General features: G+C 39.6%; 2 protein-coding genes across 10 annotated transcripts in view; both read right to left on the bottom strand.

Moving 5' to 3' along the window:
• LOC134813368 (uncharacterized) overlaps window positions 1–19,188 on the bottom strand; it is a 359,978-nt gene that overhangs the window by 18,190 nt on the left and 322,600 nt on the right. The gene's annotated exons all lie outside the window — the stretch shown is intronic.
• Window positions 1–19,188, bottom strand: part of LOC134813369 (zinc finger protein 236-like) — a 145,376-nt gene that overhangs the window by 44,088 nt on the left and 82,100 nt on the right. The window contains exons 6-7 of one of the 9 annotated variants that reach the window (XM_063821084.1): window positions 16,939–17,225; window positions 16,574–16,904 (exon numbers count right to left, since the gene is read on the bottom strand). The exons of 6 other annotated variants lie outside the window; for them this stretch is intronic. In XM_063821084.1, coding sequence (XP_063677154.1) covers window positions 16,978–17,225 — 248 coding nt within the window. In that variant the 3' untranslated portion in view covers window positions 16,574–16,904; window positions 16,939–16,977. Of the gene's footprint in view, window positions 1–3,950; window positions 4,646–16,506; window positions 17,226–19,188 lie in introns of those variants that run through there. 2 more of the 9 variants (XM_063821086.1, XM_063821083.1) reach the window with 2 other exon arrangements.

Here is a 19,188-nt window from a genome sequence, read left to right as displayed (position 1 = left end):
GAAGAGAAACTGCTAGTAGGTTGTGTACATGTGGATTCTGGTGGGAGGTTCAAGAGAAACTGTTAGTAGGTTGTGTACATGTGGATTCTGGTGAGAGGTTGAAGAGAAACTGCTAGTAGGTTGTGTACATGTGGATTCTGGTGGGAGGTTGAAGAGAAACTGCTAGTAGGTTGTGTACATGTGGATTCTGGTGGGAGGTTGAAGAGAAACTGTTAGTAGGTTGTGTACATGTGGATTCTGGTGGGAGGTTCAAGAGAAACTGCTAGTAGGTTGTGTACATGTGGATTCTGGTGGGAGGTTGATGAGAAACTGCTAGTAGGTTGTGTACATGTGGATTCTGGTGGGAGGTTCAAGAGAAACTGTTAGTAGGTTGTGTACATGTGGATTCTGGTGGGAGGTTCAAGAGAAACTGCTAGTAGGTTGTGTACATGTGGATTCTGGTGGGAGGTTCAAGAGAAACTGTTAGTAGGTTGTGTACATGTTGATTCTGGTGGGAGGTTGAAGAGAAACTGCTAGTAGGTTGTGTACATGTGGATTCTGGTGGGAGGTTCAAGAGAAACTGCTAGTAGGTTGTGTACATGTGGATTCTGGTGAGAGGTTGATAAAAACCAATCACCTTCCACTATTGACCAACCAAACCCCAGAATCAGCCGGTTAGTGTAACTATGGTAACTAGTAGTGTAACTATGGTAACTACCAGAATCAGCCGGTTAGTTCAGCCGGTTATGTTGTGAGCTCGCAGAATCTTGCTAAATAATCCAATAAAGTAAGGGACTCTCTTTTTTAGACATAAACTATCCAAAGATAAGATGATTGTCACTGATATCACAAATTTCACAGAGTTCCAATAAATCTGTATTTTACATCTACACATAGAATAGGAATGACAGTCGAGCAGTAGAATCTATAGGCAGACCACAACATTTCCATGGTAAATGACTCCGGTTTGCAGCAGCGCCATTTGATAATCATACTGTGTGAATATCACACATTTGATAATCATACTGTGTGAATATCACACATTTGATAATCATACTGTGTGAATATCACACATTTGATAATCATACTGTGTGAATATCACACATTTGATAATCATACTGTGTGAATATCACACATTTGATAATCATACTGTGTGAATATCACACATTTGATAATCATACTGTGTGAATATCACACATTTGATAATCATACTGTGTGAATATCACACATTTGATAATCATACTGTGTGAATATCACACATTTGATAATCATACTGTGTGAATATCACACATTTGATAATCATACTGTGTGAATAACACACATTTGATAATCATACTGTGTGAATATCACACATTTGATAATCATACTGTGCTAGTACGAAGAAATGGGGACATTGGTTCAGCAGTTCAGTAGAGGAATTGTATTAACCCTGACGTTTACACAGTGAAACAACTTTATTCGGCAATCTCTTTTATTAATTTAAGTTACAATATTTAGTGTTTTAACATTTGAGTTTAATTTTCTAAAATCAAAACTTCTTCACATAAGTGAGTTAACCATGCAGACTGCTTGTCAAAAGCCCTATCTGGTTATATAACTGTTAAAATAGCAAACATAAGTTACACTATAACTTTAAGTTACACATTACAGACCTTAGCGACAGTGCGGCTAATAATGCGGCTAATAATGCGGCTAATAATGCGGCTAATAATGCTCACGGACCTGGACCTACTAGGGGAAACTGTGACCGGGAAGATAAAGTAACAAAATATGCGGCAACCGACCAAGGTGTCTGCTAAGAACATTCCAGGCTCAGAATATAACACTACGATAGTAAAAGATTGCGTAGTTTTTCCCATGCTGCATAATAAGATACTGCATATGATGAGCTTAAATCTTAAATCATGCTGCTTTTTGGCATGCTCGAATAAGATAATGTACGTGAAATTGCTGTGAAATATGCATGAAGTGATAAAACTGAGAGCTGAGATCCGCTCCAGAATAATATGCAGTCTCATTCTGCATAATACTGGATGTAATGCATTGAAACATTTTCATGTTAATATATTCAACTCCGCGTGCATTTTTATTGCAACACTTCGCAGTTTAGCTTTGTTTTAAGATATAATTTAACCAAACATTTTAGGTGTAGCAAACAAATGAGTTTAGAAATTTAAGAACATAAAATCTGGAAAGTATTTGAAAAACTAAGATTATCTTCGGTAACTGGTAACGCTATCACAGAAATGGATAAAGTAATCCCAATAAACATTTACAGCAGATTAATTTGAGCAGTTACCTCGGAAAATGTTTATTACATGCAGTTAAGATTATATAATACATAAAAATGTTTATACATGCTATACTTTAAATTTATCTGGTTTTCTGCAAAATAATCACCTATGTAAAAACTGCTTTGTTTAGAATTTAAAACTCTGATAAAAATAATGTTTGTTTAAAATTACTTAAAAATAAATCTTATTTAACGCATGTTCCCCGCCTTTTCGGTTTTCTCATTCAGTTTTAGTGGTTACAAAATATCTTAACCTCCTAAGTGGTAAGGGGCCATCTACTTAGGACGTCCGCCAAAATCACAGATTTTCAGACCACCCCCCTCCCCCTGTCCGGGTGTGTTCGAATTTTCAAAACCACCCCCCCCCCCCCTCCCCCGACGTCCGGATTTCCAGCTACTTTTAATAGTACAAATAAAACCAACTCAAATTCATTGTCAAAGAGTTGAAATAAATGCGACTTTTTCGTTAATTCTGCCAAAATTTCCGGACGTCCGGATTTTCAGAAACCACCCCCTCCCCCTGTCCGGGTTTAACCGAAATTCCAAAACCACCTCCTCCCTATTTGCCGGACGTCCTAAGTAGATGGCCCCTAATCAGGTTCATCCACATTGGACTGATTTCCCTGATTCCAACCAAACTCATGAAACAGAGCTCCAGATCTTAGCACGATATAGAAATCTATATATATACATATATATAGAAAAGCATCTCACTCCGTCTTTCTCAGCATACTGAGAGCATACCCCAGGTCCTGCTCAGCACCGTGATGCCGTGCCATGTGTTGTCTCCTGTTACACTTCTGACTGAACCGTTTGCCGCACTGGTCGCACCGGAAGGGCTTGATGTTGAGGTGGACTACCTTGTAGTGGCGGTTGTATTGGGACTTGCACCCCTTACCGTGGAACACCCTGTCACACACCTTACACCGCCACTGCTGTCCTGGCACTGGGAGGAGGGGGACGAGAGGTTTTAATTAATTAATTAATTAAGTGATTAGTTAATTAATTAAGTGATTAGTTAAGTGATTAATTAATTAACTAAGTGATTAATTAAGTTATTAGTTATCTGATGTTGTTTTTATTGTTATGTAGAGTGTTAAATAATTTCAGTGTTATATATTATGTATATTACGAAGCCCTCAACTTACATTGATTAGGAACTAGTATACGTTCAAACATAGTAGTGGTAGTTACGAAAGTTATTAAGTTTAATTTTTTTGTTATTTTTTCTCCTAGTTAAATTAAACTTTAACACAATTTCAAATAGGTCAATTCAAGAGCTGCATTTCGTCGCACAAAACAGTATTTACAATATTTATTTCGGTCGCTGTTCATAGATCGTATCTTTCCCAGAAAAAATGCTGAAGTGAAAAGCGGCATCTCATCCCACTCTGTCCAATTTCTCGTACACCAAACCATTTTACAATAAATGTGACTCTCAGTTTCGTGTAAAAGCAACCACTTTCACTAGTCAGACACACCCTTAGCAACGCCACACCCTTAGCAACGCCACACTCTTAGCAACCCCATAGCGGTACTTACGTCATAGCATTACTAATTACGATTACTTTTGGTTATTCTTCATTATTCGCGGTAGTTTCCATTTAGGTTTAAAATTATTCGAGAAATATTGATTGAAAATGTTAGATGAGATGAAAGAAAGGAAACTCGGTTATTTGAAGTTTAATTAGAGATTAGTTAAAAATTCGGTGAAGAAATGTTGACAGTCATGTATCCACATTCCACAATACTGATACAAAATACGGTTTAAGTAATGAAAGTAAAAAAATGTTTAAAACCAATCAACAGCTTATATAAATGTATTCGACCGAATTGATCAAATTCATATGGTCAACATTTAGAGGATTCCCCGGAGGATAAATTGGATAACTTTTTAATTATTTTAATTATTTTCCATTTAATTGGATCCGTTATAAAATTCAAAAGCACCAATTTCTACCGATGGAAACCATTTAACGGCTTATCATAGATATCATTCAGAGTTTGAAACAGTTTGGCAAATCAGTGCCTCCTAAGAGTAAGATTAGCGCCAGCCACTGGTCGACAAATTAATCAACACCAGGTCACGAATCACGTATCACGTATCACGTATCACGTATCACGTATCCCGTATCACGTATCACGGCGTCTTCTTCAGACTTGTCCCCAATTCAGGGAACCCAGCAGCCTCGTTGTCATCGTACACAAAGTGGTGGATTCGCTTCATGTGACCCTTGAGGTGTACTTTCTGGGAGTACCTGTGTTCACACAGTGGACACTTGAAGTTCTTCAGCTTCAGGTGAACCGAGTCAAAGTGGCGGTCTCGATTTCTCCGACATTGGAACCGTTTCTTACACAGAGGACACGTCAGACCTGATTGGTTAAGGTAGAGTCAATCATTGTTAAGTTGAGGTCGGTGAAGGGAGGGCACGGAAAGGGGTTGGAGGCTGAGGAAAACTGGAATAGTCTAATTAGCTAACTGCCTTGATACTGGGGACACCATTAAATTAAGGTAGGATAACTATCTCAGTATTATCTTTCTGAGAAGTTCAGAAGAAGATCGTAATTTTCTGAGAAATTCGTAATTTTCTATTTGTAGGAGAATGCGACCTACTACATACTGTACTCTACTGTGATATTGGCGGTGCGGTATTTTAAATTTCTGTTCCTTTTTGATGCACCAAAATAAGCTTAAACTGAAAACAACAATATTTGAGCCATAAATTAATCCCTTCTCAAGCGCACAAAACAATTAATATAATAACCGACCAAAAAATCTAAATTCAAAAGTTCAAACAAAATGATAATAATATGAGCTTCAGAGTCTCAGAGATCAAGGGATATTAAAGTTCTGGAGATGAATATTCTTGACGTGCCTCTTCAAATTGCTCTTTTGGTTGAAGATCTTGTTGCAGACGGGACAGGGGAAGTTGTAGCTCTTGGAGTGGATGGTGTGGATGTGACGGTAAAGGTTTGCTCTGCGGGATATACCTCTGAAGGCCTTGTCACATAACCCGCACCTGGTCTCCGAATCTGAACCTGAAATTGGGGTTTAATTAGTGGAATGTAGACACGCAACATGCAGCCCATTTTGTTCGAAATTTTTAAAAAAATTTAGAATACTAGAAGAATAATGTGAAATATGTTTTACGGTGATATTTTTTGATAAATTATAAGCCTTGTTACCATGGTTACGTGTATAATCGAAATATGATAAACTACAAGTACATTGTACATTGTACATTGTACAACTACAAGTACATTGTGGTCACTACAAGTACATTGTGATCACTACAAGTATCATTATAAGCCTTGTATAATCGAAATATGATAAACGAAACACATATTCGATGACGATTCCCAACGTACTTCTTTTTTATCGTCTCTTCATTAATTCTTTCATTTTAGGTGGCTCATAGCATGAACTCTAAGGACGTGAGCCTTCGCCGTGGCCTTCTGGCCAAATCTTCTCCCACAAAATGGACAACCGTAGTTTTTAAGCTTTAGGTGTACAGTCTCATAGTGTCGTGCCGCGTTACGGGGGTTCTGAAATTCTTTGTGGCAGATAGGACACTTTGAGGCTCCCGTTCCTTCTCCCGTCAATTCTATGAGGGGTAATGTGCCTGGGAGGGGTAATGTGAGGGGTTATGGGAGGGTAATGTGAGGGGTAATGTGCCTGGGAGGAGGAGTTAGCGTTAAACTATCCAAGTCATGATCCAACTTTGCACTGATATAACTTGGAGTGATACTAAAACCGCAATTTAGTGGTGATGAGTATTTTAATTTAAAAATCCAAGTCAGAAAAATTTATTTGATTCATTATCGTTGAAGGTAAAACAATTGAAACACTGCATATTAAAATAAATTTACTTCTAAGCTACTGCTATAAATGTAATGTCATTTTAAACCATATATAAATGATAAAGTGATAACAATAAATTTTGTAAAATATCAACACGCGTAATAATAAGTAATACAATACGCCTTTATCTTAAACAACTGAATGGTTAAGAAATAATTTATAATCCATGTAAATTATAAAGAACACTATATAAAAGATAGCAATTGCATAGTTGCGCAATGCGCATTAAACACTGTTACAAAAATTTGTGTCATGATAGTGAAACTAAAAGACTATTTGTACCTCGGCTGTCCACTTGCACTATTAGCTTTAAAGTGTATATCATATCTATACAATAAATAATTTCCACATGGATCAGACAATCCTGTTCTATGACCAACTACAAGTACATTGTACATTGTACATTGTACAAGTACATTGTGATCACTACAAGTACATTGTACAACTACAAGTACATTGTGATCACTACTTAGTAAAATAGGTTGGCAGATGGTGATGATCACAAGCTTAGTTGTGTTCAAATCATAACTTACATATTCTATGTTAATGAACATGATAGCCTGAGGTCCCCAGGTAAATCATAACAAGAACAAAATGGCGCATTTTGGGCACTGTTGACAGGCATTCAATCACGAAGGTCAAAATTCAATATTTGTTTGTATTTTGCACACTTTCAAACAAATGAAGGAAAAGTACACAGTGTGATTTATCTTATAAAGTGATGCTGTTTGATGTGCTGAGTGTGTACACAGTATGATCTATCTTATAAAGTGATGCTGTTTGATGTGCTGAGTGCGTACAGAGTATGCTCTATCTTATAAAGTGATGCTGTTTGATGTGCTGAGTGTGTACAGAGTATGATCTATCTTATAAAGTGATGCTGTTTGATGTGCTGAGTGTGCACTGAGTATGATCTATCTTATAAAGTGATGCTGTTTGATGTGCTGAGTATGATCTATCTTATAAAGTGATGCTGTTTGATGTGCTGAGTGTGTACACAGTATGATCTATCTTATAAAGTGATGCTGTTTGATGTGCTGAGTGCGTACAGAGTATGCTCTATCTTATAAAGTGATGCTGTTTGATGTGCTGAGTGTGTACAGAGTATGATCTATCTTATAAAGTGATGCTGTTTGATGTGCTGAGTGTGCACTGAGTATGATCTATCTTATAAAGTGATGCTGTTTGATGTGCTGAGTATGATCTATCTTATAAAGTGGTGCTGTTTGATGTGCTGAGTATGATCTATCTTATAAAGTGATGCTGTTTGATGTGCTGAGTGTGCACTGAGTATGATCTATCTTATAAAGTGATGCTGTTTGATGTGCTGAGTGTGCACTGAGTATGATCTATCTTATAAAGTGATGCTGTTTGATGTGCTGAGTGTGTACAGAGTATGATCTATCTTATAAAGTGGTGCTGTTTGATGTGCTGAGTATGATCTATCTTATAAAGTGATGCTGTTTGATGTGCTGAGTGTGCACTGAGTATGATCTATCTTATAAAGTGATGCTGTTTGATGTGCTGAGTGTGTACAGAGTATGATCTATCTTATAAAGTGGTGCTGTTTGATGTGCTGAGTATGATCTATCTTATAAAGTGATGCTGTTTGATGTGCTGAGTATGATCTATCTTATAAAGTGATGCTGTTTGATGTGCTGAGTGTGTAGACAGTATGATCTATCTTATAAAGTGATGCTGTTTGATGTGCTGAGTATGATCTATCTTATAAAGTGATGCTGTTTGATGTGCTGAGTATGATCTATCTTATAAAGTGGTGCTGTTTGATGTGCTGAGTGTGTAGACAGTATGATCTATCTTATAAAGTGGTGCTGTTTGATGTGCTGAGTATGATCTATCTTATAAAGTGATGCTGTTTGATGTGCTGAGTATGATCTATCTTATAAAGTGGTGCTGTTTGATGTGCTGAGTGTGTAGACAGTATGATCTATCTTATAAAGTGGTGCTGTTTGATGTGCTGAGTGTGTAGACAGTATGATCTATCTTATAAAGTGGTGCTGTTTGATGTGCTGAGTATGATCTATCTTATAAAGTGATGCTGTTTGATGTGCTGAGTGCGATCTATCTTATAAAGTGATGCTGTTTGATGTGCTGAGTGCGATTGCCCGACTGTTGAAAGTCTTTAGTACAGTAAGGGCACTTGTAGGGTCTCAGCTTAAGGTGCACTCCATCAATATGTCTCCGGAGAAGTGAATTCTTGTTTTTACCGAGGAAAACCTTTCCACAAATTCGACAGGCAACTTCTTCTGAATAAGCTGCAGGATATTTCTTTGAAAAATTTTGTTCACGTTTTGTTACTTACTTAATTAAAGGACGCATTTAAGGATGCATGAGGGGGAAAATGACAATTACACGAAAATTTTTTTAATGCTGTGGATGTAAGAGTTTTAAAACCAATTTTGAAGCCGCTTCGAAAAACTGTTCACCTCAAAACGAATTGGAAATTACTACTTTGTTCAATAAATCTTTAACACAATATAAATTCCACATTTTAATTGCACGTACAATCAACCACAGCATCAGAACCGCAGCAGTTTACAATTGTGAGACTTTAAATTATTGGACTGCTGGTAACTTTTGCCACAGATCTTGCACAGGTAGGGTCGAAGCTTCTGATGAACGCCCCTAACATGACGACTGACCAGAGATTTGTGGTTTCTGCCCAGGAAAACTTTACCGCAAACCCTACAGATTGACTGAAGCGCTAGACAGTCAGACTTGTAATCTATAATACCTCCCCCGTAGTCATCTATATCCGGGTGGGGTGAACCTGTAAATGTGTCTCTTAAACACTGTACATCCTACCCTTACAGTCTACCAAATTAATAAACATGTAATTAGCCTACTGATATAAGCGGTATACAAATAAAGCGTTACTATTGTTATTATTATTAAGTATAACGGTATAATGAAACTTCCAGGAATGTCTAGCCACACTGCTCCTATTTGCTACCTTTAGTATGCAAGGTACAGGTCGTCACGTTCAGTCCAAACCATTGGAGAGGGAAGTGCATTGCCATTATAGGTGCTGTATGATATTAGGAGCCCACTAATTAAGAGCACACTAATTAGGAGTCTAATTAGGAGCCCACTAATTAAGAGCACACTAATTAGGAGCCCACTAATCAACCGTAATTTTAACCTCGACGTAAAGATCATGATAATTCAAATAAATAGAAATTTCTTCTAAGAGTAAGTCTTAATGTAACTTGCATCTCAAAATAATAATTCAACTAGACAGTAAAAATATCTCAAAATAAAGCGTCACGTATGGAAATATCGTAACATAGAAGACACCGTCAAGCTTAATGATTTTAAAGAAACCGCACAGAACAATGAAAGAAGTAAAACCACAATACCACATATTAACAAAACCTCAACTACATGTTGAGACTATGCTGGACCGCTGACCATGTTCAAGTGAGGTGTGCACGTGTGAACACGCGCAGTGCACGTGCGGACACACGAACCCACAGCTAAGGTGACCTACTCCAAACCACCAACATTGTTCAGCCCGAAGTGATGGTCCTCAATGTGTCTCTCCAGATCCACTCTTCTAAAGAACTTCCTCCCACAACCCGGACAGATACACTCAACATGCTGTCTGACGTGTCTGTCCAGGTCGCTCCTCCGGAAGAACTTCTTTCCGCACGCCTGACAGCTGTGGTTTTTGACGTTGAAGTGAACAGAGAGGATGTGTCTCTTCATCATGGGTCTGCGGTTCTTTCCTTTGAATTCTCGTTGGCAGAATTGGCATTTCTCCCACTGTTCGTTGTTTCGTTCAAACGTCTCGATGTATGTCTGAAAGCAGAGGATATAGTTTCTTTAACTGGTATTGTAGTTACTAGGTTACTAGTGTAGTTGCTAGGTTACTAGTAGTTGTCTGAAAGCAGAGGATATAGTTTCTTTAACTGGTATTGTAGTTGCTAGGTTACTAGTGTAGTTGCTAGGTTACTAGTGTAGTTGCTAGGTTACTAGTAGTTGTCTGAAAGCAGAGGAATTGGATATAGTTTCTTTAACTGGTATTGTAGTTGCTAGGTTACTAGTGTAGTTACTAGGTTACTAGTGTAGTTGCTAGGTTACTAGTAGTTGTCTGAAAGCAGAGGAATTGGATATAGTTTCTTTAACTGGTATTGTAGTTGCTAGGTTACTAGTGTAGTTGCTAGGTTACTAGTAGTTGTCTGAAAGCAGAGGATATAGTTTCTTTAACTGGTATTGTAGTTGCTAGGTTACTAGTGTAGTTGCTAGGTTACTAGTAGTTGTCTGAAAGCAGAGGAATTGGATATAGTTTCTTTAACTGGTATTGTAGTTGCTAGGTTACTAGTGTAGTTGCTAGGTTACTAGTGTAGTTGCTAGGTTACTAGTAGTTGTCTGAAAGCAGAGGAATTGGATATAGTTTCTTTAACTGGTATTGTAGTTGCTAGGTTACTAGTGTAGTTACTAGGTTACTAGTGTAGTTGCTAGGTTACTAGTAGTTGTCTGAAAGCAGAGGAATTGGATATAGTTTCTTTAACTGGTATTGAAGGAGGTTTGATCGTCAATTTCATGATCGGCGTCTAAATATGTCACACTATTCAAAAGGAACGATACTCATTATTCAAAGAAAAACTGATAACAATGAAAAAAGTTCATAAAATATTTAACCAAGATTACCTATTACTAATTGAAAATATAATTAAAATTAAACTTCCTCAGTCAATAGTCGGTGTTTTAAAAATAGTAATAAGATTGAGACACTTCCTTTTTTATCTCGATACGGCCAACTTCTAGTTACTGCAGTAGTGATGGGCATTTAGTTACCATAGTTACATTTGGCATGGTGATAAGATGATGGTCCAAGGAACTATTCAACGAATATAACTGGAAACAGGTTATCAAAGAATAACCCGCAATAATCAAACTTAATACTCTCAATAGTTAATATTACGTCTTTTCTACTGCCACATTTCCTCTGATCAGGATGGGGCCGTGGTTACACGGTGGTTACACGGTGGTTGCACGGTGGTTGCACGGTGGTTACACGGTGGTTACACGGTGGTTACACGGTGGTTCCACGGTGGTTCCACGGTGGTTCCACTGTGGTTCCACGGTGGTTGCACTGTGGTTCCACGGTGGTTACACGGTGGTTCCACGGTGGTTACACGGTGGTTTCACGGTGGTTCCACGGTGGTTCCACGGTGGTTCCAGGATGGTTCCACGGTGGTTCCACGGTGGTTCCACTGTGGTTCCACGGTGGTTCCACGGTGGTTGCACTGTGGTTCCACTGTGGTTCCACGGTGGTTGCACGGTGGTTGCACGGTGGTTGCACGGTGGTTCCACGGTGGTTGCACGGTGGTTGCACGGTGGTTCCACGGTGGTTCCACGGTGGTTACACGGTACTCCACTCATTACTAAACACACTTGTCGGTGCAGGCGGGAGTACTCAGTAACGAACATGCACATGCACCAGTTTATGCCTATCCAGATCACTTCTCCTGAAGAACCTTTTCCCACACATGTCACAGTTGTGGCGCTTCATGTTAAAGTGGACTGAGAGGACGTGACGTTTGATCATCATGCGGCGGTTCCTCCCCGAGAACTCCCGAGAACAGACGTTGCACTTTTCCCGTATTTCGTTATTTCGAGTGAAAACTTCGATGAGCTTGCCTGAAGAGTACGCTGATATATTGTTTGCTATCACCTATTTTAAAAGCTCTCCGACATTATCAAAGAGATTATCCTAGTAGACAAGCTAATGGTTATCAAACATTTAGGATATCACACTTTTAAACATTTATGATATAACTCATATGCCACAAACAATTAAACTTTATTATACTCCCGAAATAGTCCATATTCGGGACTCAGATTCACAGTGCTATTAACACAGAAAGTTCCTACCGTAGTTAATATTATGTCGATGTGGAAAACCTGTGGTAACCATGGTAACCTCGTTGACATATTCGTGACGTTGTTCACTTACTAAAAATCACTTACTAAAAAATCTAAACTTTAAAGACCCACGTTTCACTTTATCAGTAATCAGGGGTTACTAGGTGGTAACTAGGAGGTAACTAGGGGTAACTAGGAGGTAACTAGGAGGTAACTAGGGGTAACTAGGAGGTAACTAGGAGGTAACTAGGAGGTAACTAGGAGGTAACTAGGAGGTAACTAGGAGGTAACTAGGAGGTAACATCTCTCACGCGATGCTCAAACTCAATGTGTCTCTGCAAATCAGCCTTCCTACAAAAGTTCTTCCTGCAGATAAAGCAGATGACATCGCAGTGAACCAGCCTTCTGTGTCTGTCCATGTCACTCTTGCTGTAAAACTTCTTGTCACAATCAGGACAGCCGTGGTTTTTAACCTCGTAGTGGACAGAGAGGATGTGTCTCTTTATCATGGGGCGGCGGTATTTTCCTTTGAATTCTCGTGTACAGAGTGAGCAACGTTCCCAATCCTCCTTGTTCCGGGTAAATTGTTGGATGTAGTGCGCTGAAAACAGGTGGTAGTGGAAGAAATGGAAAGGTGAACTGTGGAGTGTGGGTTCATGGAGCGAATTTCCGATACCTAGTCAATAACTGAACCCGGATCACTTCATTCTTAGATTAATACAAGTCGTGACACGTTTGCCGAATAGAATTATAATACAAATTTGGATTAGAAAAGTGTAGGCCGGCGATAAAGTTAAACATGTTGGTAAATAAAATTAACAATGTCTAAACCTAATTATGAATATATCTAGAGTTTCTCTGGACGTGAAGTTTCTTGAAATGCTGTTGCATATCCCATTTTCGAGCGAACCTCCTGCCACAAGCCTCACACTCAAAGTTCCGGATTTTCAGGTGGACACTGTTCCAGTGGTATTTCAACAGGTACTTTGCTTGGTAACTATGGTAACTGGTACTTTGCTTGGGGTCCCCGGAACCTCTGCTGGCACGTGATAGGGCCGTCTTCTGAGATAATTATACAGGGTTTTCGGAGTGGTTGGGTTCCAAGACTGGGAATAGCATGAAAGCAGAATCAATGGATGAATTTTGTAATTTTAGTTATCATGTTCACGTAAGGATTGGTAAGGATTGTGCCTTTTAAAATAACCCATTTTCAGCGGCTATGTTTGGCCTAAAGATTTATCTACTTCGACTAGGACGCCCTTCAAATATGCTTTCTCGTAGAAATGTAGCATACGATTACAAAATTTAATAAGTTCCACTAGAATCTTTAGTTAAAATTTATGAATAATTACGTTTTGATTTTACTAGTCAAACATGCTAATAAATGAAAAATATCCTTTTGATTGGGGACCTGCTTTGCTTACTGGCCAATGTTTACTTCAAATATATTATATTGATCCCAATATATCCCATTTGAATGTCACAGTAGGAGAGTTCATATAATTTGGTGGATCAACTCTATTCTCTAAAGCCTGGCCGGCAAACTACATCATATTCGTGGCACTTTCTGAGATGGACCTTCATGTATGACCGAGTAGAGAACCTCTTGCTACAAACATCACACTTATGGTCCCGGATCTTAAGGTGAACAGTTCTCCAATGTTGCCGGAGGTTCTGTTTTGCTTGGGGTGCCCTGCCCCTGAACACTTTGTTGCACTTGGTACACACATAGGGGCATTCTTCGGTCAGATCTACCACTGAAATAGGTTATCGTATAGCGTTGTATCTCTCATCGTGCTATTTTTGTCTAGTAGACTGTTTTTTATCTTAAGTTTTCGGAAACAATTTTTAGAGACAACCAAATTTTGTTAGTTAATTTGATATCTAAGTTTCACGCTCTCGAGTTTACCATTAGATATGTCACTAATATTTTGCGTTGTTTTGGCACGCGGCTATCACAAGGGCATCAAGACTAAGAAAGCACTACATCGTACAGTGAAAATAGAAGATTACTCTTACGTAATAACATATTTCTATCACTTTAACAGCACATCGACACAGAAGAAACATCCAAATATTTGCAATGATATATTATATTTAATGATGTCAATTTAGATCCATGCAATCACAGAATAAATGTAATGATATATACGTCCCATCTTTTTCAAGTAACAATTGCACAAAAGCACCACAACTAAATTGACACTCATTACCATTTTGAAAGTTTTACGAATTCTCCAAATCACACAAATTGCCACGGAGTTTCCTCTTCGTACTATAGTACTATATTACTGTACTGTAATAATTCAGCTTCTCGACTGATAAGGTGAGGCCAGATGCAGCACGTCATAGATAAGATAAATAAAAAGCACATACGCTATAACCGGACCGCAGTACGCTATATCCGGACATACAAACACAGTACGCTATATCCGGACACACAGTACGCTATATCCGGACACACAGTACATTATATCCGGATACACAGTACGCTATATCCGGACACACATTACATTATATCCGGACACACAGTACGCTATATCCGGACATACAGTACGCTATATCCGGACATACAGTACGCTATATCCGGATACACAGTACACTATATCCGGACACACAGTACGCTATATCCGGATACACAGTACACTATATCCGGACACACAGTACATTATATCCGGACACACAGTACGCTATATCCGGACACACAGAACACTATATCCGGACACACAGTACGCTATATCCGGACACACAGTACGCTATATCCGGACACACAGTACACTATATCCGGACACACAATACGCTATATCCGGACACACAGTACGCTATATCCGGACACACAGTACGCTATATCAATTTGTGACATCCGAGCTGCCCGGATATTTGAGATGGAGTTTCTTGAAGTGGCGCTGCATATCCCAGCGCCGCGCAAACCGTCTCCCGCACACATCACACTTGTGATTCCGGATCTTCAGATGGACGCTCTGCCAGTGGTATTTCAGAAGGTTCTTGGCTTGGGGTCCCCGGAACTGTTGGTTGCATTCCGGACAGACGAAGCGGCCGTCCTTTGTGATGATTTCAGCTATTGGGACTGAAAAGGAGTTGTAGAATATCTGATCTCTATCTTAATATATATCCTGTATCCACTGAATTGTAAATATACTGTTCGTCATGGCCGGATTCTTGAAACTAATGATAAATTTACCGATGGTAACGGAGAAAAAATTCATCTAATAAAAATGTTATTTTCGTCAAATTTTTTACTTAAAAATAGTTCGTCATATAACTCTTCATTTCATAACACAACTGTTAAATAATCACACGTATAACAAGACACCAATATCTTCATCGCGTGTGTTTTGCCTGGACGTGAAAGTGAAGATGGTGCTTCCTGGCAAACCTATCACCACAAAAGTCACACCGGAAGTCTTTTATATTCAGATGTTTCACCCTCCAGTGGGCTTTGAAGTTGTGTCTACTACTGGGACCAGTACCGCGGAAACATTGCCCACACACGGGACAGCCTAGGTAGTCCTTCGCAGTGAAGATTACTGAAATAAATCAGTTAATTATTAACTAATCGTCGTGTTAGCTGATAAATAAGTGAAATTAGTAGAGTCGAAACCGGCTCAGTCTGATTAGGAGATGTAGGCTGATCGGTAAAACGTTATCAGATTAAGTACACAACTAATTAGCAGATATTTGGTCGCACACAAAGAGCATTGCACTAATACTATGACTGATGCATATCAAATATTTTTTCCCCGAAATATTTATATTGTTGTTACGAAACATCAACGGATACGGAGTCGATAAAATTCCAGGTAGTGAGAAACCAGTCTCTAATATACTATCCCCCCAGTTAGATCCGATCAATCATGAAAATATGCTTCAATCGTGCAATCGTGTTGAATAGCATGGCATGCTCAATTAAAAGTAGTAAAAATTGGAAATATCCTAGTAAAGTGGTCAGACATATCGATCAAGGTCGTTGACCCATGCTTGCTGGAGTGATCCCAATACCTCATATATCTGAGAGCTAGAGGGGTTGTTGAAGTCGGGGGAAGGGTTGCTGCAGTTGAAGTGCTGTTTCATTACGTGTCTCTGCATGTCATGTTTCCGGTTGTAGTATTTGCCGCAAAACTCACACACAAAGTTTTTCAGCTTCATATGAACCCCCTTCCAGTGTCGTTTGAAGTTGCTTTTACGTTGAGGGAGGTTCCCGATAAACTTTGTTGGGCAGGCGGTGCACTCACGATAGTCGTAACCAGGGTAAGGCTCATCTGTGGAGGTGGTAAGGAGTAACTAGGTGGTAACTAGGTGGTAACTAGGAGGTAACTAGGTGGTAACTAGGTGGTAAGGAGTGATGATTTTTGTTGTGACCGTTTAAAGGAGGGTCATATCGTAGGATTCGAGATTTTGTCACGTAGAATTTAACTTTGTTAATTCGTACATAGTTTTGGAACAATTTAGACTAATCTTATAATAAAATTAAAATCTGTTTATTAGTGAAAACATTTATCATACTATTGTTAAATGGCAAACATTTTGAAACAATAATTTAATACCGTTCCTATAGCTAGCTCTTCTCTTGAATCATATTCGTCTTATGGGAATCAAATTCTATAGGTACTAGCTTTTAAAATCAAACTGTTCAATAACTAAACGTCATATCGACAATACCGACTGACTGTCTGCATGTTATAATTTAACAGGTCTACTGTAAGATACTGTCTGCATTGTACTCTAGAAGAAGGTATAATTACTGTCACTTGCCCTTCAAAACCGTTCGAAGAAAACATTGCGTAAAAAAGTTTGGCCGCTGAAATTACAGGAATGTAACAGCGCCAAATTGACCGACCCACTCACTGCCTACTGCCCCTTACTACACGTGATGCCCATATAAGGAGTGTACAGTGTACACTACACGTGATGCCCATATAAGGAGTGTACACTACACGTGATGATGCAACCACTTCTCTCCACACTGTCCCTTAAACTTGGTCACGTGAGCATCACGTGTAGTTTTCCGGGAGAAGGTTCTGCCACAGAACTGGCATCTCCCACCCTTCACCCTCTCGTGTACCTCTCGCACGTGCCGGATTAGGGAGTACTTCCCTATAGCTCCTGCTCCGTGGAACACTTTGTGGCAGATCTTACAGCGGGGGAGAGAGGGGGGCTCAGGTAGGAAGGGGGCTGCTGCTGCGAGAAATGTGTACTTATAGGTGGGGCGAAACTTGAGAAGGAAATTCTGGGACTTATAGGTTATTTATAATGCTGTGGTCCATTGAATTTGAAAGAACAGCAGAACTTAGGTGGCATCTTCTCCGAGTTTATATTATTTGCTTGACGTATAACAGTGTGAACTAATACAGTATGAGCATAGTTTTTGAAAAATTAATGTCGTTAGTTATTAAAAAGAGAAAGTCGATGTTAACTATAAAAACCATAGCCTACACATAAATTTAAACAAATCGTGCAAATAAATAAATACAAAAGAAATCCAATGCCCTTCTTTCTAACAAAGATCCATACTTCAAACAGGCAAGATTTAACCACAGATGTAAAACTCTACTCCGCTCTCTCGTGAAACTTAGCGATGTGAGCCTCCTGGTGTATTACTAGTGGTTACCAGTAGTTACCAGTAGTTACTAGTGGTTACCAGTAGTTACCAGTGGTTACCAGTGGTTACCAGTAGTTACCAGTAGTTACCACTGGTTACCAGTAGTTACCAGTAGTTACCAGTGGTTACCAGTAGTTACCAGTAGTTACCAGTAGTTACCAGTAGTTACCAGTAGTTACCAGTAGTTACCAGTAGTTACCAGTAGTTACCAGTGGTTACCAGTGGTTACTAGTGGTTACCAGTAGTTACCAGTAGTTACCAGTAGTTACCAGTGGTTACCAGTGGTTACCAGTAGTTACCAGTAGTTACTAGTGGTTACCAGTAGTTACCAGTAGTTACCAGTAGTTACCAGTAGTTACCAGTGGTTACCAGTAGTTACCAGTGGTTACCAGTGGTTACCAGTGGTTACCAGTGGTTACCAGTAGTTACCAGTGGTTACTAGTGGTTACCAGTAGTTACCAGTAGTTACCAGTAGTTACCAGTAGTTACCAGTGGTTACCAGTGGTTACCAGTGGTTACCAGTGGTTACCAGTAGTTACCAGTGGTTACTAGTGGTTACCAGTAGTTACTAGTAGTTACCAGTGGTTACCAGTGGTTACCAGTAGTTACCAGTGGTTACCAGTAGTTACCAGTAGTTACCAGTAGTTACCAGTAGTTACCACTGGTTACCAGTACTCTACTTCGCTCTCCCGTGAAACTTAGCGATGTGAGCCTCCAGTGTGGCTCTCCTGGTGTATGTACGATTACAAATCTCACATCGACCCTCCTTAATCCCGTAGTGCACCGCCTTTATGTGAAGCTTCAGACTGCGATTCCTGCTGGGCCCCCGGTACGTTGCCAGGCAGATTTCACACTGAACTATTCGGTCTGCTACACTGGGTCCTGGAAAGGGAGGATGTGACTATTACATGTGTTTCTGGGTCTTATTTGCGAAACGAAACAATCGTTTGACAGCGGTAGATATTGTAGAAAACACCGCATAAAATCTTTGCAACCTTTATCTTTTAATAAAGCCCCCAAAATTCTAAAGAATCCATAAAACATACAAGTTACGAATCCGGCAAAAACGCTGGTCACGGTGTACACACTGGTCACTGGTCACGGTGGACGGGTGGACAATCAGAACATGGGTGGCCAAAGAGTACTTCCTCAGAACTGACACTCCTCGTCAGTCGTCTTTGCAAAGAGTACTTCCTCAGAACTGACACTCCTCGTCAGTCGTCTTTGCAAAGAGTACTTCCTCAGAACTGACACTCCTCGTCAGTCGTCTTTGACCCTCTGGTGGACGTATTTGATGTGCCGTCCGCGTCGGAGACTCCGTTTTCTGTCCTTTCCTCCGTAGGTGGCGAGACACAGGGTACATTGCATTGTTCTTTCCTCCGTAGGTGGCGAGACACAGGGTACATTGCATTGTTCTTTCCTCCGTAGGTGGCGAGACACAGGGTACATTTCATTGTTCTTTCCTCCGTAGGTGGCGAGACACAGGGTACATTTCATTGTTCTTTCCTCCGTAGGTGGCGAGACACAGGGTACATTTCATTG

This window comes from Bolinopsis microptera, chromosome 3 (genome assembly GCF_026151205.1).
Source record: "Bolinopsis microptera isolate Bmic1 chromosome 3, MBARI_Bmic_1.0, whole genome shotgun sequence".
Taxonomy (NCBI): domain Eukaryota; kingdom Metazoa; phylum Ctenophora; class Tentaculata; order Lobata; family Bolinopsidae; genus Bolinopsis; species Bolinopsis microptera.
This window is presented reverse-complemented; position numbering and strand designations above follow the sequence as displayed.